Source organism: Cebus imitator, unplaced genomic scaffold (assembly GCF_001604975.1).
Source record: "Cebus imitator isolate Cc_AM_T3 unplaced genomic scaffold, Cebus_imitator-1.0 Scaffold417, whole genome shotgun sequence".
Lineage (NCBI taxonomy): Eukaryota > Metazoa > Chordata > Mammalia > Primates > Cebidae > Cebus > Cebus imitator.
The window spans coordinates 22,006-44,460 of record NW_016107732.1 but is presented as its reverse complement, the minus strand read 5'-3'; the positions used below and the strand labels follow the sequence as shown (position 1 = coordinate 44,460).

The 22,455-nt window shown below is 40.1% G+C and overlaps 1 protein-coding gene across 1 annotated transcript; it reads left to right on the top strand.

The window, feature by feature from the left end:
• The first annotated feature begins 467 nt into the window (after positions 1-467).
• ZIM2 (zinc finger imprinted 2) lies at positions 468-15,202 on the top strand. Its single transcript, XM_017509567.2, has 5 exons — positions 468-612; positions 3,384-3,463; positions 7,947-8,073; positions 10,558-10,650; positions 14,230-15,202. Exons 1-5 carry the CDS (start codon positions 468-470, stop codon positions 15,051-15,053), a joined length of 1,269 nt encoding a protein of 422 aa, XP_017365056.2. The 3' UTR covers positions 15,054-15,202.
• Positions 15,203-22,455: the final 7,253 nt, after the last annotated feature.

Genomic DNA, 22,455 nt, shown 5'->3' with positions numbered 1-22,455 from the left:
GAAGTTTAACCTTGTTTTATGTTGATTGGCTATTTAGCTGTCATCTTTTGTGTAATACTTGTTCAGATCACCTTCAGTCCACTGTCCACTCATAACTGTTCAGGCTGGTTGTCTCTCTATGTAATTTCTGCAAGTCCTGAGGTCTTTGTGTCCTTTTATCTAATACAAGTCTGCCCACCATCTTCCACAGCATTGTGTTCTAGAGCCTTTAAGAGTAGCTCTTTCCTGCAAAGGACTAAAGTATAGAGATGCCACATGTGACAGGGGTTTCAGATATCTTGAGGAATCACTACATCTTTCATGTGCATGGTCAAGAGGATAAACTAGAAACAGAGACACTGAAAGTTTCTCATCAAAAGTTTGGGGATTTTCAGTACCTGTCAGTGAATGAGCCTCATCAAGCTGTGAGCCAAATCCAGGAGCTCTGTTGGCAATAGACGCAGCCAGAGATCCACACCAAGGAGCACATGATAGAGCACATGATAGTGCTGGCACAGTTTCTGAGCACCCTGCCAGAGGAGATTCAGACATGGGGCAGGTCAAAACAGCCCAAGAACAGCAAGGAGGCAGGAACCATGGTGGCAAACTTTATTCAGGCATGTGAGAAGCAAGGTGAGAAGGAGGAAGCAACTGGCTGCTTCTGTTTATTCAATATCTGCTGTATGCCTGGCATGTAATAGGAGCTGAATACAAATTTGCTGAGTGAATGAAGGAAACCATGAATTTTATACATTCAGTCTGATCTGCCTAATCTCATGTGAGATGAAAGAAATATGGGGTTTGGTTTTTTTAATTTTCAGGTTTGGGGGTGCATTTGCAGGTTTATTACATGAGTATATTGGGTGATGCTGAAGTTCTGGCTTCTAGTGATTCTGTCACGCAGGTAGTGGACATAGTACTGGATAGGCAGCTTTTCAACCTTTGCCCTCCTTCCTCATTACCTTCTTTTGGAATTCTCTGTGCTTATTGTTCCCATCTTAGTGTCCATGTAGTTTAGTCCATGTAGTTTAAACCCAATGTTTAGCTCCTAGTTACAAGCAGAAACATGTAGTATTTGGTTTTCTTTTTCTGTGTTAATTTGCTTAGGATGATGGCTTCCAGCTGTACCCATGTTGCTACAAAGGACATGATTTCGTTGTTTTTTATGGCTGTGTGGGTTTGGCTTTTGCTTTTAACATTTACTGTTTCTCTGAGTGTACCAGCTTTGTTCACATTTCTTTGTTCCCCTCACATTTCTTATCCAGTGCAAACCTTAGTTTCAACACAAAACAACACACATAACACAAAAACAAAATCTCCTGGGATTGCTTGTGGTATTAATATATTAAGTGTAAATTTGGAAAAATTTGTCTTTACATTAGTCTTTCTATTCAAGAACAAGAATGATTAGCTAAATTTTATGCAAGGGGGCATAAAATGTGGGAGATATAATGCCTGGAAGTTCAACTTCTGCCAAAATTTGACTGGTATCTTAGAAACTCAAGTTATTAGATTAGAGTTAAGGAAACATGTCAAGAATGAGAGAAGAAAGCCACTGGGTCCTTATAGTCCTTTGAAGAAAATAGTACTAACTAAAAATGAAGTATTGTTTGGGGCATATATATAGCAAGGGAACAATGAATATAAACAGAAGACCTCAGACCATAGTTACCTCTAGAGGGAAGGCTGGATGGAGCATGGACATGAAGGAAGCACACAGGCAGATGTAAGTTATTGGGAAGGTTCTAGTTTTGGATTGGATAGTAAATTCATAGGCCTTAATTATACTTAAAAATATAAACAAATGGATTTAAAATAACCATGAAGGCTATGCATGGCTCAATTAAGATAGCACATCATGAACTAGGGATTATGATTAATCCCATTCTGTGCTCCCACATTCCTTGAAAGAATTTTTAAAATGCTAATAATGAACACTTGAGCACTTAGAATGTTTTAATGTATTATCATAGGTGTCCTTACATATTAATTCATTTTCCTGTATTAATAGCTCTGTGAAATAGGTATTACCTTCATTTTGTAGACCAGGAGACAGAGGCATAAAGAGGTTGAGTAACTTGACCATGGTTCCACAATTTATGTTAATAATTGGCAGTCAGGATTCAGACTTAGGCTGCCGCCTCCAACATCTGTACTCTTAATCACAGTGTTGCAGTGAGTGCCTCATATGGATATAATGGGTGTTGTCCAGGGGCTAAAAACTTGGCCAGAAGCACTGAGTTATTGATGAAGCTAGAGTTCAGTGAGAAGGAAAGACAGTTCCCTAGGGTACCAGAAAGAAACAGCAGATTAATGAAGGGTACACCCAGAAAAGAGAATATATAGGCAAGGAAGGCCATCAAACTTAAGGCTTCTGGAGGGAAGGTGGTGGTTGGATTAAAGAGTAACCAGTGAGTGAAAAATATGTAGGAAAGGTTTAATCATAAGAGCTGCCATTTACCTAAAAAATACTGTGTGCCTTACATATGTAATGTTTAATCCTCACAAGAGCCTTTAGAGGTATAGTATACTCCCCTTATCTGAGGGGCATACATTCTAATACCCCTAGGAGATGCTTGAAAATGTGGATGGTATCAAACCCTGTGTATACTATGTCTTTTCCTCTACATACATACCTGTGATGAAGTTTAATTTATCAATTAGGCACAGTAAGATATTAACAACAACTAGTTATAGAACAATTATAACAGTCCGTCAGCGTCACTATTCTTGTGCTTTGGAGGCATTATTAAGTAAAATAAGGGTTACATGATCACAGGCACTGCAATACCATGACAGTTGATCTGATGACCAAGACAGCTAATAAGTGACTAACAGGTAGCTAGTGGATACAGAGTGGATACACTGGATAAAGGGATGATACATGTCCCAAATGGGAAAGAGCAAGAAAGTGTGAGATTTCATCACCAGAATGGCACATAATTTATAACATATAAATTGTTTATTTCTGGCATTTTCCATTTAATAATGTTGATCCCCAGTTGACCCTGGGTAACTGAAATTGCAGAAAGCAAAACCTCAGATAAATGGGGGATACTGTATAGGTATTGTCATTATTTCTGCTTTACAGTTGAGAAACAGAGAATGTGGTGATCTTGATTGGACAGTGATGCCCAGAATGACTGATATAGAGGAAGCTTTTACTGTATTTTGAAGGCTGTGGGAGCCATTGAAGCATTTAGAGCTGGGCAATAACCAGAGCTCACTTTTGGAACTTGTTATATTGAGTTCAGAAATGATTTCTGTCTTTCTCACCATAGGAACTCTAGAACTGCTATTCCTTCCCATGACAGGACAGGGTGGCATGAGGGTGGCAGGCCACTGTGTCTGTCAGTACTGCCAGACAGGACTTAATTCCATGGTTATTCCTCTCTCCCTTCTAGGTTTCCTTGCTCAGGACTCTGTCCCTGCAGAAAAGAGGAACACAGAGATGTTAGGCAAACCACCATCTGCTGGGTCCCAGGTGGGTCAGGCTTTCTTCTGACTTCCTTATTTAATTAAACCGCTTCCTCGTTTCCTTTAAGTTTTTATATAACTATCACTTTGCTGAGCCTTTTTTTCTGGCTACTCTGTTTCCTTCTGATTCTTTTCTTTTTCTTGTTTCTCTAAGAAAAATCCTTCTGATTGTTTTATCCTCCTTCCATGCTTTACTTTTCTCTGTTGTACTTATCACCATCTCACATACTGTATATTTATTATTTTTCCTCTTTTCATGTCTTTTGAATTAATTGTTTATTTTTTTAGTTTTCCATTTTATTCAAAAAACCTTTATGTGGTTTGCATTGTTATTGTACCCCTTTTTATAGATGAGGGAGTGCAGGCAGAAAGTCTAAGTAAGATGCTGAAGGTCACAGAGCTGTTAAATAATACAACTAAGATATGAACCCAGGCAGTCTGGCTTTTGGGTCCACAATCCTAACCATTACATTAGTTATTACATTAGTACTACATTAGTTATTGCTGCCTAATGTAGTACTAATACTGCAGCTTAGGCTCATCAGATTTAGCAAGTATACACAACACCCAATTAAATTTGAGTTTTAGATAAACCATGAATAAATTTTTCATGTAAGTATGAATAAAGTTTTAGCATAAGTATTAAGTTGAAACAATTTTTTGCATAAATATGCAATGTTTAATATTTAAGACATACTTATGCAAAAAAACTATTTGCTGTTTATCTGAAATTCAAAAATTTTAAATGTTGATTATACTTTATGTTTGTATATTAAGAATTTCAAGCCAGGCATGGTGGCCCACACATGTAATCCCAGACTTTTGGGAGGCCAAGGTGGGAGGATCACCTGAGGACAGGAGTTCCAGACCAGCCTGGCTAACATGGTGAAACCCATCTCTACTAAAAACACAAAAATCAGCTGGGCATGGTGGCACATGCCTGTAATCACAGCTACTCAGGAGGCTGGGGTGGGAGAATCACTTGAACCTGGGAGGCAAAGGTTGCAGTGAGCGAAGATCACATCACTGCACTCCAGCCTGGGCTACAGAGTAAGATCCTATCTCAAAAAACAAACAAACAAAACAATAACACACAGTACAGAACTCTTCTAATTTTTTAAATCAGAATCCACAAAACCAGTTAATAATGACATTTCCTAATTTTTTGGTTATGGTAGCAAATATAAATTTTTGAAAAGGATAAAAGGACCACGAGTCAAATAAACACATCTGAAGGTGCTGGGCAGCCAGTATATGAACCCTAATTTAATCCATTGTTGGTTGATTTGCATAAAAAGTTTTAGAAAGTTTCAATTAAAACACAAAAGATGTATATTAATAAAATGGGTATCATAGTATTATGTAATCTTCTGATATCTGCCTTTTTATTTTTGTAGTATGAAAAGATTTTATGTGTTTAATGTAGTGAATCTCTTTATTTTAAAGTTGAGACAATGAGAATTGAAGATTAATTAGCCCATATCTCACAACTAGCTAATAGCAGAACTCAAGACTCTTTATTCCAGTATAGGTTTGTTCCCATGATTTTCTCTAATAGTTAAAGGATGAGATGGAAAAAATAAAAGCAGGAGGGTCAATGGAGAATTTACAGTAGGAAAACATTTGGGAACAGTAAGAGAGCAGTCTTAAAAATGCTCTGACTACCACATGACCACCATAGTTTAAATATGCACTGTGAATGGGAAATTATGACTGACCGTACAGTGTTTCTTACTTGAAATAAATACCTTTTCTACAACTAAATTCAATTCTTAAAATGAATCAGGTAACATTTCTCTTTTAGCAGTCTTTTTTTTTTTTTTTTTTTTTTTTTTTTTTTTTTTTTTTTTTTTTTTTTTTTTGACAGAGTCTCGTTCTCTTGCCAGGCGCCAGGCTGGAGTACAGTGGCACAATCGGGGTTCACTGCAACCTCCGCCTGCTGGGTTCAAGCAATTCTCCTAACTCATCCTACTGAGTAGCTGGGACTACAGGCATGCGCCACCACGCTGGGACTACAGGCGTGCGCCACCACGCCCAGCTAATTTTTGTATTTTTAGTAAGAGACGGGGTTTCACTATGTTGCCCAGGATGGTTTCGATCTCTTGACCTCGTGATCTGCCCGCCTCGGCCTCCCAAAGTGCTGGGATTATAGGCATGAGCCACTGCGCCTGGCCTTTTTAATCTAATAATATTGATTATCGATTATATTCAAGGCATTGTAGCATATTAACTGTATTAGTTAAGTATAATAAAGCACAAGAAAAAATGGTTATGAAAAACTGAGATTGCTCTCTATTCTAAATATTTTGAGTCAGACTCCTTTGAGAAACTTGGAATTTTTCTCTTCCAGAAAGGTGCACATTCACTGCAAAGCTCAGCCTTAAGAAGCCATGATTGCCAGGTTAAGACCCCAGCCTAACAATGTACCTTTGGTTTTGAATCATTTTTTTGTTGCCAAAGTACAACTAGAAACAACAGAAAAGTTCATTAACTGCTATAACACTTTGAGCAAAATGGCTAGCAAGTTTCAATTTTCAATTTTTGTCCTTACCTGTCTATAAAGACTGTTTATTGGATTAGCATATTTGAGTGGGAAGATCCCATGCATTTTCTCATACATGTTACAATTTTCTAGTTGGTAGACATTCAGATTTGCTAAGGAAGGTAAGTATCCTATTGCCTTAGGATAATGTTAGATTTGAAGATGTCAGTCGATGTTTTATTTTTTCACTTTTTTTTGGAATCAGGACATACATATGTAGGTTTGTTACCGAGGTATATTGCACGATGCTAAGGTTTGGAGCGTGAATGAATCTGTCACTCAGGTAGTAAGCATAGTACCCAATAGGTGGCTTTTCCCAACCCTCCCTCCACTCTCTCCCTGCCTTCTCGTGTATTCCCTAGTGCCTATTGTTCCCTTTTTAATGACTGTGTATACACAGTGTTTAGCTCCCTAAACACTGTGTATACACAGTCATTAAAAAGGGAAAAAGTCATTAAAACCAAATACCACGTGTTCTCACTCGTAAGTGAGAACACATGGTATTTGGTTTCTATTTCTGCGTTAGTTCACTTAGGATAATGGTTTCTGGTTGCGTCTGCGTTGCTGCAGAGGACATGGTTTTGCTCTTTTTTTGGCTGCATAATGTTCAATGGTGTATACATGCCTCATTTTCTTTGTCCAATCCACTATAAATGGACATTTGGGTTGATTCCATGTCTTTGCTACTGTGAGCAGTGCTGTGATGACCATATGGGTGCATGTGTCTTTTTGGTAGGATGGCTTATTTTCCTTTGGATATATGGTATCTGCCTTTTAAATTCAACTTAGGTTACCAAGATTGTTGTATATAACTGTAGTTAATTGATTTCTATTGCTAGAATACTATTCCATTGTGTGACTATACTATATTCATCTCTTCTACTGTTAATGAATGTTTGGATTATTTCCAGATTTTGGGTGTTACAAACAATGCATGAGCATGTTTATAATATGCATATTATAAACATGAGCAAATATACCTAGGAATAGAATTTTCAGGTCCAGTGGAGAGTAGAAGGTTGGTTACCAGAGGCTGGGAAGGGTAGTAGAGGGTTGAGTGGAGGTGGAGATGATTAATGGGTACAAAAAAAAATAGAATGAGTAAGACCTACTATTGGTAACACAATAGGGAGTCTATAGTAAATAATAACTTAATTGTACATTTTAAAACAACTTAAAGAGTGTAATTGCATTATTTGTAACTCAAAGGGTAAATGCCTGAGGGGATGAACACCCCATTCCCCATGATATGCTTATTCCACATTGCCTGCCTGTATGAAAGCATCCCATGTACCCCATAAGTATATACAAGTACAATGTGCCCACAAAAATTTTTAAAAATTAAATAAAGAATTTCTAGGTCAAAACTGTTTTTCCAATTTACATTTCCCTTAGCATCTCCAGTGGATCCATGTTTTATATAATACTTGGTATTGTCACACTTCTTAATTTTTACTCAATACTCAATTGAATGGGTATAAAATGGTATTTTGTCATCTTGATTTTCATTTCCTTGTTTATTAATAAGATTGAACATTTTTTCATGTTATGAGAACCTTATTTTACAGATGGGGCTCTGCGACTTAACCTACCCAAACTCACAAAGAACCAGACCCAGGACTCTGATTCCTGGGGCTGAGATATACTGCTGAGTTTTTAAGTATTTGCATGCTTGCATTCTTTCTTGATAAAGTGGCTTAAAAGGATATTTTCCCTCCAACTCAAATAGGTAGTAATTAGCAACAGGAACTATTACAGTAATGTTTCCACTTCTCTCAGACCCAGAAGGATGCAATGCCAGGTGCCCGTGGCTCTGGATTAGAGCACTTGGAAGCCCTCTGCTGGTCTGAATGCCTGCATCATGTTGAGTCCCCTCTAATCAGGTTCTTTCTCCCCCTCTGGAATCCTCCTGGACTTCGAACACTTACGAACATTTCTGGTGTTTTAGGAGTTGGTGACCTTCAAGGATGTGGTTGTGCACTTCAGCCTGGAGGAATTAAGCTCCCTTAGTGCTGCTCAGAGAAACCTCTACCGGGAGGTGACCCTGGAGAATTACCGGAACCTGGTCTCCCTGGGTAGGTATGCCTTCACAGGACTTGGTTTCTTCCCACTAGGGCAGTGGCTCTCAAATACTTTGTGTCCTCTCATCAGTGATGGTAGTTCACCATGTCAGTGAGTCTCAACCCAAGGTCAGAGGCAATATTTTAATATTTGAACATCAAATTCATTGTTAATTATAAAATAGCTAACATTTACTGACTGAGCACTAAATATGTGTCAGGCTCTGGTGTAAGTCTTTTACATGTTTCATCTTCTTGAATCCTCACACCAGTCCTATGAGTGGGAGATATGCTTATTGTTGTTGTTATTATTGACATTTTTAACGTTGAGGAAACTGAGTCATTGAAAGGTTAAATTACTTGTCAAAAGCTGGGATTTAACCCCAAGCAGATTGACTCCAGAAAATCTGGTCTCTTAAACTCTGATGTGCTACCTGACAGGGGTTTGCTCCATCAGTTCTCAGCACAATGGAAGGCTTGAAATGATGTTTTGTGAATGAGTGAAGAAATTGCTAAAAATTCCAGGAGCTCTAAAGACTTCTACTGGTTTTAGGTGTAAGAATCAGAGATTGCCAATCTCTCTTTACATCCAGAGGCAAAATTGTTTTACCTGTTCTCACAGGTAATGTTGAAAGTAAAAAGTGAAAAGTTTATGTTGCCGATGCCAAGATCCTTTTTCAGTGGCTTTTTTGGGGGCTTGAGGTCCCCTGAAAAGCAGAATCCAAAACAAATACTGTTCAACTGGCAGTAACTTTGTGAAGTCAGAGACCTAATGGGAAGACACATGCATCCTATCTCAAACCTGGCCCAGGGGTGCACACTTTGAACTCTGGTTCTTATCGGTTACAAGGAAGTACATTTTCCAACATCTTTTACACTCTTCTCTAGCTAACCACATTTTATGCATTAAAATAGAGGGAATAGTATCAAAATAGAGGAAATAAATTAATTTTATCTTTTCAGCTCTTACTCAGTGAACTGGAGGCATTCTGTCTCGTGAGCCCTTGGCTTCTTTAACACTGAAGGTTTTGTGTTAATAGAGATCTTATATATCACCTGGAACATTGCCTTCCCAAGTGTGGAATGAGTACAGTGGGCTAAATAGAAGGTTCTTTTAGGCAGTACATGGACAGCATGACATAATCCTTCAATCTGTTGGTGAGAAATAAGTTCTTCTTCTAATTTTCTTTTAAGTCTTACGATTATATCAAGTAAAGAATATCAGTTTGATGTTAGCGTATCTCTCTGTGTTTTTATTCTTCTGTTTTATCAAAGAGAGAGCAGACATCAAACCCTGGGTGCTAGATAGGCAACAGAAGCTAGCTAGCACTCAATAACCTTAGTTTCTGTTATATTTATCATTACGTTACCTTCAATTTTTGTGTGTGTGTGACATTGGTTTTTATTTACAGGGTTGATATAAAGCTTCCATGGAAAATAAGCATATTGGCTGTGTGCAATGGTTTATGCCTGTAATCCCAGCACTTTGGGAGGCTGAGGCAGGTGGTTCATTTGAGGTCAGGAGCAAGACCAGCCTAGCCAACATGGTGAAACCCCATCTCTACTAAAAATATGAAAAATTAGCTGGGCATGATGGCAGGTGCCTGTAATCCCGGCTACTTGGGAAGCTGAGGCAGAAGAATCGCTTGAACCCGGGAGGCAGAGGTTGCAGTGAGCCAAGATTGCGCCACTACACTCCAGCCTAGGCGNAAAAAAAAAAAAAAAAAAAAAAAAAAAAGAAGGAAGGAAAGAAAATAAGCATATTTAAGTTAAAAAGAAAGGTGATCTAAAGAAAAACATTAAATAAATACTGAATACAACTATAAATGGCACATAGAAGTGCCAAAATATTCATTAACTTGTCAGCAAACTGAGAGGTACAAAGTCTGGTACAGGCATTGGGGTTACAAAATAGATGACAATCCGTTCTCAAGGATATTACATTTGAGTGAAGAGAGTCAGACAGTAAACAAATAGTTTGGCATGCAAATGATAGAAGTTTGGGAAACAAGGAAATAAGGGAGGGGGAAGAACAGCATTTCAAGACAAAAGGGCAGCGGATGTTATCACAGGTGGGAAAAGAACCAAATGTTGACTTTGTGAGCAGCTGCAGCAGATTCTTATTGCTGAAGTATAGAGCTCAACACACTGCCCTCGTGCCCCATTTTTAGTCTTCATAGCAGTTTTTCAACCTTGGCACTCTTGACGTGGGGCCAGATCATTCTGGGTTGCAGGGCTGTCTTACAGAATGTTGAGCAGCATCCCTGCCTCCAGCCATTCTAGACACCAGGAACCCCTCCCTCTGCTCCCACAGTTGTGACAACCAAAGGTATGTCCATGCATTCTAAATGTCCCTTAGGGGATAAGGTCTCTATAGGCTGGAAACAGGTTTCATTTTACTCCTGTGAGAGTTTGTTCCTTCCTTATTATCCCAGAGTCTTTGGGACCCAGTGTTGGGAGTTACTGAACCCCTGAGTTCTGAGTCTTCCTCTCCAACAGGGTACCACTTCTCTAAACCTGACATTATCTCACGCCTGGAAAAGGAGGAATCACGTGCAGTGGAGACAGACAGCAATGCAGTGATTTGTCAAGGTGGGTAGTGACGGGGAAGCCCAGGGTGGAGGAGTTAGGACCAGGAAATGCTAGTCAGGGAGCTTTCTTCAAAGCCCCTCTGGGCCAGGGAGAAGGCTGGTAGGTGCTCTCACCTCAGGGGCTCTTTCTCCTCAGTACTCCCCTTCGTCTCCTTTCTGAAGTTCATCTCTTCCTGCAACATGAGTTCCTCTCCTGCTCAGCTCCAGGAAGCCAATGTCCTTTTTCACTTGTGTTCCAGCCCTTCCATTCACTCATGCGTTTCTCCTTGCAGCTAGAAATCATAGATCTTTCTTCTTTAACTGAGACCAGCAAAAAACCTTGGCCTGATACCACTTGTCTTTCTCACTGCCCCTCCACTTCCCTCACATCAGCTCCTTACGCTTGTTGACACCCAGAGGCTCCCTTCCCTTTGCTTCTTAACCTGCACATCTGGTTTCCATCCCTCTCCTTCTGCCAACATAGACACACATATACGCTCTTATTTGAAACTTATTTGAAACTTCTTCCACAAAAGGTCCCCACTAGCATCCTCATGGTTCTAGAATCACAAGAATGTTCTAGACTTCACCTCTCCCAAACTCTATGGCTACAATCTAATAACATCCACCATCTTCATAAAATGCCCTTCTTTGAATTGGGTCACCATGCGCATCAGCTAGGATCACTGTTGTCCTTCAGTTGTCGTTAACAGAAAACCCACATGCAAACTGGCTAAAGTCATAGAGGGATTATTAGCCTGTGACACTGATCAGCTGGGCTGTATTCAGGGACCTAGGGAAGTAATCGAAGACCTAGTTTCATTTTCTCCTACTGTGCCTTAAACTTTGACAATAAATCCTAGATGCATTTTTTTTCCTGTACAAAGAAGGAGCAATAAAGAGCTGGTGTGCCCAAGAGGCATTCGAGAGAGAGAGGAAGCATCTTTTCCAGAAGCCCTTGACATACCTCTCCCGATTTTTCATTGTTCCATATTGGGTTATATCCCTTTCCTGAATGAGCAGCTGTGTCCAGTACAGTGCTAATTGACACAGCCCTCCTCCACCTTTTTCAGTGTGAGTGGAAAAGTTGATGTCCAAACAAAACCCAAGAAGTTACCAGGAAGACTCCTCTCTGTTTCTTTCATTGTTTTTTCCTCTTTCCCTACTCTGGTTTGTTCATCCATTCAGTCATCCATAGATATTTATCAGGCTTCTCTTGTGGGCCAGGTACTGTCCTAGCATCTGTGGATATAATAATGAACAAGACAGACAAATCTCTTCATTCATAGAGCTTGCATTCTAATGAGAGAGGTAGCTTTAAAAAGCAGACAAATAACAACTGAGTGTAAAGTGGATAGAGAGTGAGATATGGGAGGTTGCTTAAGAGGGACCAGTCAGAGAAGGCCTCACTGTGGAAGATGTGAATGAGATGAGGGGCTGACCCATGTAGAAATCTTAAGGAAGAGTGTAATAGGCAGGGCAAACTGCAAATGCAAGGACCCTGACATGGGAATGAGGTTGGGTGTTCTAAAACCAGGAAGAAGGGCAATATGGTCTGAGTTCAGTGGAGGGTAGATGATGAGCCCACTCAGATAGTCAAGGGCCAGCCCACTTAGGAATATGTTAAAGAATTTTGTTGTAAGTGAGATGCGAAGATGGTGGGAAGTTTTGAGTAGGGGAATGAGGTGGTGTTATTCACATTTTAGAACTTTGCTGTCCAATATGGTAGACAGTAGGCACATGTGGCTACTTATATTTACACTAGTAAGAATTACATAGAATTTAAAATTTAGTTCCTCAGTCACATAAGCCACATTGAAAGTATTTGATAGCCACACATGGCTAATTGCTACTGTGCTGGACAGCAAATATGTATATAATTTCCATCATCACTGGGAGTTCTGCTGGGCAGTGATATTCTAGAAAGATCCATCTGGCTGTTCTATGGAGAACTGGCTTTATGAGGAAAAGCCAGAGAAACCAGTTCAGGAGGCCATTGAATTCCATCAGGCTAAAGATGATGGAGGCTGAGGCTGTGGTTGTAGAGGAGTCAGGTTTGAGGTATTCCCTGAAAGGAGAACTGGCAGAACATGCTGAAATATTGGATGTACAGCAGGGTGAGGGAAACAAAAGAGCCAGTGAGGACTAGGTGTTCTCTTAGTCTTCCATTCTTGAGTGTTCTCTTCAAAGACCACCTCTAGAAGAGTCAATCCATTGTGATGGGCCCAGCTATCCCTCTTCTTGATGACTTCCTAAGCCATGTTCTGCTTCTGTTTTACCTGTACTCTCTGTTCACATATTTCAAGTGTCTGCCAGGATGCAACTACTGTGTTAATCACCTCTCTTCCAAACCACAGTCTTATACTTGACTCCCTTGGCTTCAGTATTTTTCCTACCAGAGAGTTACCTTTATAAAGCATAGACTTTTTATCAACTTCTTACCACCGTCAAGAGAAAATTCAAACTTTTAGCAAAACACTAAAGTTCCTTCCAGTCTGGCCTGAAATTCACATCCCAGCCTCATCTCCTACAGATCTTGCGAGTAAGATCCTGTGTTTCTAGCTACCTAGGACTGTATACTTTCACAGTTCTATGGCCTAACTCAGGCTGTTTTATAGAAACTCTTACCCCCTTCCCCGTTTAATGAGGCCAAATGCTGTCCTTTCCATTAATCATGTCCTGTTCCTAAGTGGAGTCAATTCCCCCGTCTCTGCTCTTGTGTCATTTATAATCTGATTAGAGCCCCTTTTACAGACCTCTGACCCATCTGGTTAGATAATGCCTTGCACAAAACAGGCATTTAATAAATACTGAATTAAAGGAAATTGATTGGCAGTATAGACTGGGGTAAAACAAGAGATTTGGAGCCAAGCAAAGAGAATCTTTGCTTAATTCTGAACAAGAGGTTGTTGACCTGTTCAGTCCAGTGTTTCCTCCGTGATCCTGCAGACCCATGGTAATAGATGTTCTTTAAAAAAAAATGTTTCATGGCAAGATCAGTTTAAGAAATGCTACATTCTGCACCTTCCCTCCTTGGGATTCGAGGTGCATATTAAAAGTTCCGAGTCCCATGGGAATGAAACCTGCTTGATTTTCATCATACAACATTTTCCAAATTGACAACGGAACCCCCTTCGTGGCTATTTGTTTTGCAGAATATTAGCAATCTGCCAAACGTGGTTTGGAAAATGCTCACAAACTCCAACCGCAGCTCTTTCTCTGATTTCCTCTCATTCTACTCTGTACATTTCTGGCATCTTTGTGACATGCCATCCTCCTGGATGACCTTTTTCTGCCTCTTCCTCACTCTTCCTTGCTTACTGTCCTTTCTATCCTTTTCCTATTTTCTTTTTAGGTTTTCAGAAAGCCCTTTCAACCTCCATAAGATCCATCTGTTACCCTTGGTCTGTTTATTTCTATTATATTGGTATGTCTCTCTGAGTAAAAAGAATAGAGGAATTTTTACATTTTCTTTTTAGATTAGGAAAAGAGACCTGAAACCAAAGCAGTAACTCCAGGGCAAAGCCTGCCTACAGAAATATTATTATTGCAGGCAGAAATGGAGAATTAGCAGTAGGTAACTTCTGGCATGTCTCTGCAGGAGAGTCTCATGACGACCCATTGAAACCACACCAGGGCAACCAAGAGAAACTTTTGAGTCCTATAACAATGAATGCCCCCAAGACTCTCACTCAGGAAAGAAGCTATGGCAATGATGAATTTGAGAGACACTCTAATCTTACTGAACAATCAGAGGATCCTCTAGGAAAGGATCCCCAGGAAGGCACTACTCCTGGAATATGTACCAGTCCCCAGTCAGTGTCCCAAGAGAACAAACACAACAGATGTGAATTTTGCAAACGAACCTTCAGTACTCGAGTAGCCCTCAGGAGACACAGGAGGATCCATACTGGGGAGAAACCCTTTGAATGTAAACAGTGTGGTGAAGCCTTCTATCTCATGCCACACCTCAAGAGACATCAGAAGACTCATTCTGGTAGGAAGACATCTGGCTGCAAAAAAGGTAGAAAGTCTTCCATCCAGTGCACGAAGCTCTGTGAACGTGTAGGAATTCGTAGTCAGGAGGACTACTGTGAATGTTTTCAGTGCGGCAGAGCTTTTACCCAGAACGTGCATCTTTTTCAACATCTCAAAGCCCATGAGACAGCAAGAGTCCTTCCTCCCTGGTTGTCCCGCAGCAAGACATACTTCATTCGTTATCAGCGGAAACACGACTATGTTGGAGAGAGAGCCTGCCAGTGTTGTGATTGTGGCAAAACCTTCAGTCAGAGTTCACATCTCATTCAGCATTATAGAACTCATGCTCACGAGAAGCCTTACCAGTGTCAGCTGTGTGGGAAATGTTTCAGCCGACCCTCATACCTCACTCAGCATTATCAACTCCATTCTCAAAAGAAATGTTGAGTGCAATCACTGTTGAGAAACCTTCAGTCACAGCACGCAATTTTCTCAACAGTTTCAGCTTCATCCTAGAAAGAGTGTTCTGAATGTGAGAAGGCCTTCCACTAGCCCCCACACCTTGTTAACGGCTTGAAAATTCATCAAAGTGTGGTCCAAAAAAAAGTTGCAAGGATGTAGGAAAACCTTTTTCCAAGAGGGGGTTCCTCACGTGTCACACAGGTGAAAAGCTTACAAAGAGTATTTTTGTTGCGTAGAAAAGTAGCTAATAGATTTTTCCCTTTTTCAGTGATATTCATCATGAGGGAGGATTGCCCTCATTTCTTTATATCAGAATGTATTCATGGGTATTTGTTCTATGGGCTGTAATTCAGTACTATCATTTATTTTGCTGTTTAAATGGCTACAGCTTTGACCATTGGGAGCTCTTTCGAGTTGGCTCCTGTGCCTTTTCAGTAAGCTCCCGTCCTTTTCTGGAACCACTTTCTTTGTCCATCCTCCGTAATTTTTCTCCCTTCATCTCCAGGAAAAGCCTGTCATGTCTTTAAGATAGTTTCTACCTCATGCACCATCTCATGAAGTTTGCTGCTTTCCCCAGGTCAGAAGGCTCATGGCCTGATCAGTCTTTTATTTCACTTCTCCCTTTGCAGTTTTTGCTAGATCTACATTCTGCTTGAAATGTTATTTACTTAATATTTTTTGTCAATAGAATCATCTCTGTTTTTTGAACTTTGGTACCTCTACTTAAAAAGGAAATGTTTAAGTCACCCCAGACAAAGGGTTTTACTCACACCATAACCAGACTGCCCTGATTATCTCCAAGATGTCCTTTTACAGTTGGGTTGTTTCAATCTGGATCTAAACATAGTCCACAGATTGCATTTGGTTGTTTGATCTCTTAAGTCCCTCTTAATCTAAAGCAATCCCCTCACATTTTTAAGGCCTGTGCAATCCTGAGGTTAATATAGAACTTCCCTCCTGTTCCTATCCAGTTCCTGATACATCAAACAGTTTAGACACTTCTCTTCATATTTACATTTTTTAATTTAGAAGAACTCATTTGAAAATTTTTATATTTCATTGTGGTAAAAACCACATAAAGCTTAGCATCTTAACCATTTTTGAGCATACAGTTCAGTTACGTTAACGTATATTCACATTGTGGGCTGGGCATAATGGCTCACACCAGTAATCCCAGCACTTTAGGAGGCCGAGGTGGGTGGATCACCTGAGGTCAGCAGTTCAAGACTGGTCTGGCCAACATGGTGAAATCCCATCTCTATTAAAAAATAGAAAAATTAGCCGGGCATGGTGGTAGGCACCTGTAGTCCCAGCTACTCAGGATGCTGAGGCAGGAGAATCACTTGAACCAGGAAGGTGGGGCTTGCAGTGAGTGGAGGTCACACCATTGCACTTCAGCCTGGGCAACAAGAGCAAAACTACATCTCAAAAAAAAAAAAAAAAAAAAGATATATTCACATTGTTACACAACAGGTGCCCAAAACTATTTCATCTTACAAAACTAAAACTGTGTGCCCATTAAACAGTAACTCCTCATTTCCCCTTCCCCATACCTGGCAGCTTCCATTCTAGCACTCCTTTCTTTCCCTCAAGTTTTGTGTGATTATGCAAGTAGTACTAGGAGAAACTGGGTCAGTTGTTCTGTGGAATGTCCCTTAGTCTAAGTGTGTGTGTTTGCTTCCTGTGGTGCCCGTCAGCTTGTTCCTCTCTCCCCGGGATATTCTGTACATAGAAGTTAGCTCTAGGCTCTGGAGACTTAATTTACATTCATATTCAACTTCTTTGGCAAGAACACATCATAGGTGGTTCTGTGTGCTTTACATAATATTCCACCAGGGCACATGATGTCCGCTTTGCCCGAAGGCCCAGCTTTTTGATGTTATGCTCCAAGCCAACGTAGCAGTCACTAACAATGATGTTTCAAAGTTTTCACCATCACTGGGTATTTTTCCTGGGCCAGCTGCTTTAGTTCCTTCTGCATTGTCTCCTCTAGATTTCTCTACAAACCTCACCTCGATCACCTCAGCCTGATCGTCAGAGGTCTGAAATTAAACATGGTAGATACCGCTTGAGGGGTCTAGGTATGGGCTGTTGTATTGACAACCATGGGCCAGGATCTAAGGCTTCTTGAGGACCTTTAATTCAGGAAAGTCAAGAAATGTCAAACTAGATCAGCTTCCTTTTGAGGCTGCTTTCATGCCACAAATGGCAGTAGTGTCAGTGTACTGCCATGTACTTTTTGGAATACATGGGATGTGCACAAGCCATTGCTTCTACGTTTTATAAGTCAGGCTTCAGGTTACCGAAGCGGGTGCCCCAACCTATGACTTGGCTTTCAGCCTGCTGCTTTTCTTGCTGCTATCCTAATGGGCCCTGGGAGAATGTAGAGATCCATGCTGCTGCTTTCCCACCTGATTCCTAACATATTTAACAGTTTGGGCACTGCTCTTACATTTGAGTTTTTTTGTTTGTTTGTTTGTTTGAGGCAGAGTCTCTCTCTGTCGCCCAGGCTGGAGTGCAGTGGTACGATCTCGGCTTACTGCAACCTCTGCCTCCTGGGTTCAAGCAATTCGCTGCCTCAGCCTCCTGAGTAGGTGGGATTACAGGCATGAGCCACCATGCCCAGCTATTTTTTGTATTTTTAGTAGAGATGGGGTTTCACCATCTTGCTCAGGCTGGTCTTGAACCCCTGACCTAGTGATCCACCCGCCTCGGCCTCCTAAAGTTCTGGGATTACAGGCGTGAGCCACCACGCCTGGCCAGGTTAATTTTTTTCTTTAATTTAGAAACACTCATGTTTTAAGATTTTAGTGGCTATGCAAGTAATACATATTCCCTCAAGAAAACTAGAAAATGTTTGTTTTTTCTTTGAATATTTATACTTCCCCCTCCAAGATATACTTGCTACTAAAAGTGTGTGCCCATTTTTTCTTATGCATAAATCTGTATAGCTTTTAAAAGTTATATTTTTAGGCTGGGCATGGTGGCTCACGCCTGTAATCCCAGCACTTCAGGAGGCGGATGCGGGCGGATCAACTAAGGTCAGGAGTTCGAGACCAGCCTGGCCAACATGGTGAAACCCTCTCTCTACTAAAAAATACAAAAAATTAGCTGGGTGTGGTGGTACACACCTATAGTCCCAGCTACTTGGGAGGCTGAGGCATGAGAATCACTCCAACCTGGGAGGCGGAGGTTACAGTGAGCCCAAGTCATACCATTGCACTCCAGCCTGGATCGCAGAGTGAGACTTTGTCTCCAAAAAAAGGTTATATTTTTATGAAATAAACTCTACTACCATAAATTCTGTTTTGAGGGCTATGATTTTCATTCTTGGATATTATGAACATCTTTTCATATATAGAAATACATTCCTAAGCTTCCTTTTAGTACTTGGTTGCATGGATGTGTCCTAATTTATTTCATCTGGCCTTTTAGAATTGGAAACTTGGCTTGCTTGTAATTTATGTCTTATATACACATTGCTGCTCTAGTTACACTTCCTCCCCTTTAGCCCTTGGGTTTTGGAATTTGGGCATTTTTCCTTATTAATTTGCTCTAATGTCTTTGCATCTGGTCTTGTTTTCTAAGGGGAAATCCTCAGCAGTGGAATTTCTGAGCCAAAAGGTGTGTATCTTGAAGGTTTGGGAAATACTCCTAGCCTCATCCTAGCAGGGTCTAAACGTTGTATTGATTTTTCTTTCTCTAGGAAAGGACTATAAACCACTTACTTACCTCTCATCTACAATCCTCTTCTTGAAGAATTTACATGATGAACTCATATTAGGATATAACAGGATTTAAGTCAGGTCTGGAAAGAGGTAAAATTTAGCTTCAATTTTTCATAGTTATACTATAATGAACATTTTCGTACTTAAGCTTTCTTCCAAATGTAGAATCTCTTTAAGATATACTTTGCCAAAGAGGAATTTCTGGGTCAGAAGGTGTATAATTGCTTTTAAGATTTTTGATATATCCAAGTTCCTTTTGGAAACGTTACATCAGTTTGCACTGCTGCTACTGCCAGGAATGATTGGGGATAGTGTTCCTCACACACTGGGTGCTTAGTAGGAACTTTGGGTGTTTAGTAGGAACTTTGCTAATAGGGAAAAGGCATCTCATTTTAATTGTCTTTATTTGATTTTTAAGGATGTTGAACTGTTTATTGTAAGCTTCTTAAGCCATTGTGTTTCCACTCTTTGCATTGTCTGTATGTTTTTTTTTTATCATTTGTCTATGTGGCTTTAATAGCTTCCTATCAATTTATACATCTCTTTATATAATAGGGATATTAATTCTTTGTTGTCATCTTGGCTGCAAATGATTTTCCCAGTTTGGTATTTTCTTTATTTTTTGAAAAGGTTTCAATTTTTATATAGTTCAATCCTTCTATTTTTTTTTCAACCCTATAAAATCTAACCCTCATTAAACATTAGTGTTTTATTCTGGAGTTTTAAAAATATGCTTTAGCCATTCTTGAATTTACTTGGGCATATTGTACGAAAAGAATTAAAATTACTCTTCCTCATTGTTAATTGCCTCCACATTATTAGTTAATTATAGTTATATTTTGTAATGTAGGATCTATATTTGGACCATCTATTTCCTTTTATTGGCTTGTTGCCCTGTTTTGTCCTAGAACTATATTCTTTTTAATTTTTATAGCTGTATTTAATGTTTTCCATCATTGTGCCTTTAAAAAGTGTATGTGTATGTATGCATAAATTTATGTGAAGTTATATATGTAACTTTCTTTTGTTCCAGATTAAAATTCATCTTTATTAATCAAAACCAACCTTTTGATTATTATTGTAATGAACTTATAAATTAGGCAGGATTACCATTGTTACATTTCATCTTAACATCCAGGAATATGATATTGTCTTTTCATTCATTCAAGCTTTTGTATCAATCAGTAAAGTTTTACAGTTTTCTTATCAAAATGTCACAAGTTTTCCTTAGTTATTTCTACATAGAAGAAAGTTGTGAGTTTTCTTGCATAGACTTTAGACTTCTCACAAAAAGCCAGCATCTCAAGAATAGGGTCACTTCTGCATTGCCAAGGAATTCTGAAATTTCAGAATCAGATTAACTACATTTGGCTGCTTTATTAGAGTCTCATAAGATAATGTCGGCTGGCCTCTGTAGGATCCTGAGTTTTCAACCCTTTCTTGAAACCAGCATTTCTCAAACTTGAATGTACAATAGAAGGGAGACAGGCAATAAGGAAAATAAGGTAGTAAATGCTATGAAGAAAAAACGAGGAAAGAGGGTAGAGAGTTACCATGGAAGTGAGAGGGCCAATTTAAGACAGTTTGGTCCAAAAAAAAGCTCTCTGAGGAGGTGGCTTTAAGCAAAGACCATCAGATCAGAAGCCTGGAACCCTGGAGAAGAGAGTATCTGGGCAGAGGAAACAGCATGAGCAAAGGTCTTTGGTCAGAAAATAGCTTTGTATGTTGGTGGCAGAGACAGGAGAAGAGTTGCGAGGGAGAGGGATAGGATAAGATGTGGGAGCAGCAGTCAGGACTGATTTCTCCATTGGTGCAGCTGGCATTTGGTGTGGGGCGACTCCTATGGGCCACCCAGTGCATTGTAGGGTGTTCAGTACCATCCCTGGCCTCTGTTCAGTTGATGCCAGGAGCATCCCCTTCTCCAGTTGTGACAAACAAAAATGTCGAATGGCTTCTGGGAGGTAAAATCATCCTGACTTGAGAAGTCTGATCTGGGGCCCTTTGTTCAGGGTCCCCTGGCAGTGAGATGATTCCTACAACCTGTATAGATTCATCTGGCCCTTGCCCAGTGCTGCTACAATGGAAAAAGAAAAAGGAAAGGGTGTGTGTATATGTATGTATACATTTATGTGAAGTTATCTATATAACTTTCTGTTATTGGGTTTTCGCTGTGTTGGCCAGGCTGATCTCGAGCTCCTGACCTCAGGCGATCTGCCCACTGGCACTTTTTTCTTTTTTGCCTCTGTTTACACTATTGAAGTCAGTGAATAAAGGCTTGATCATTGTTATTTTCAGTTCGGGTGTCCTAACTGGCCACTGTTGTTACTCTCAGGGTTCCTACTAGACTGGAGGACCTTTCTGGATGCTGAGAGAGTCACATCGGTCACTCACACCATCACTGAGAGATGGGTAACAACGACCCTCTTACACACAAAGACGATAAGGCTCAGGGAGGTGATGTGACTTGTTTTTTTAATATTATTATTTTAATTATTATACTTTAAGTTCTGAGGTACACGTGATGTGACTCATTTAAGGCCACACAACCAGTAGTGACAAAGCCAGGATTCAAAGCTCCAGGTTTATGTATCTCTGTCACCCAAGTTCTGCAACTCTGCGGAGCCATTTCCATCTACTGCTGTCAACCATGAAAGATGGCTGGATCTTTCCAACTTACACTCCACAGCTTGTGCATTTGGCAGATCACACATAGATATATTTAAATTCTTTGTCTTTTCCTCCTTCCCCTTTAGTGGAAGGAAGTCCATCCTGTATGTTTGGCCCAAAGAGTGAAGACAGTTACATTGCTTTTCACTGCCCCACCACAGCCCTCACAGATCTTTTCTCACTTGTGGGACTCTTTCTTACGCTGAGAAAAGATCCTTGAAAATCAGCAGCTTTAGTATCATGTGGGGCATTCGACTCTTAAATTTGAAATAGCTGTTGAAGAAGCCCTAATTTTCCAGTTAGTAAATTTTTGTTTTAAGAGCCAGGTTCTTGCTCTGTTGCCCAGGCTAGAGTACAGTGATGTGATCAAATCTCACTGCAACCTCAAACTCCTGGGCCCAAGGAGTTTGAGGTTGCAGTGAGATTTGATCACATCACTGCACTTCAGCCTGAGCAACAGAGCACACTCACACTTCAGTCTCCCAAGTAGCTAGGACTATAGACAAGTGCCAACATGCTCAGCTAATTTTTGAATTTTTATTTTTGTAGAGATAGGGTCTTGATATGTTGCCCGGTCTGGTCTCGAACTTTGGGGTCAAATGATCCTCCTGCCTTAGCCTCCCAAACTGTTGGTATTACAAGGGTGAGCCACTGAACAACCCAGCTACTACATCTTTTAAAAATAACCATCTCTGGAGCAAACAAAGCCAAATATCAGTACGTTTATCTTCCTTAAGTTGCAAATGATCTCAGACTTGCCAGTCATGGAAAGAATTGCTGACCTGCACATTAGGAGCCAGGTCTAGAATTAGTATAGGGATGGTCCTTCCATATTATCTTTATAGTTAACTCAGCAACACCCAGGAAAGCTGACTCTATCAGGCTGAGTGCCACAGAACTTTCATGACTCAATGCACTGACAGTTGTTTATAGGTGGATGTTATCTTCCTAATTTTGCCCATGTGGAAACTGAGGCTTAGCTTGGAGATAAG

Excerpts from the sequence above, each read along its gene's own strand:
- ZIM2 (XM_017509567.2), top strand. The coding sequence starts at position 468 with ATGATAGAGCACATGATAGTGCTGGCACAGTTTCTGAGCACCCTGCCA. Across the intron at positions 3,464-7,946 it reads CACCATCTGCTGGGTCCCAG|GAGTTGGTGACCTTCAAGGA; the intron begins GTGGGTCAGGCT and ends CTGGTGTTTTAG. Across the intron at positions 10,651-14,229 it reads CAATGCAGTGATTTGTCAAG|GAGAGTCTCATGACGACCCA; the intron begins GTGGGTAGTGAC and ends ATGTCTCTGCAG.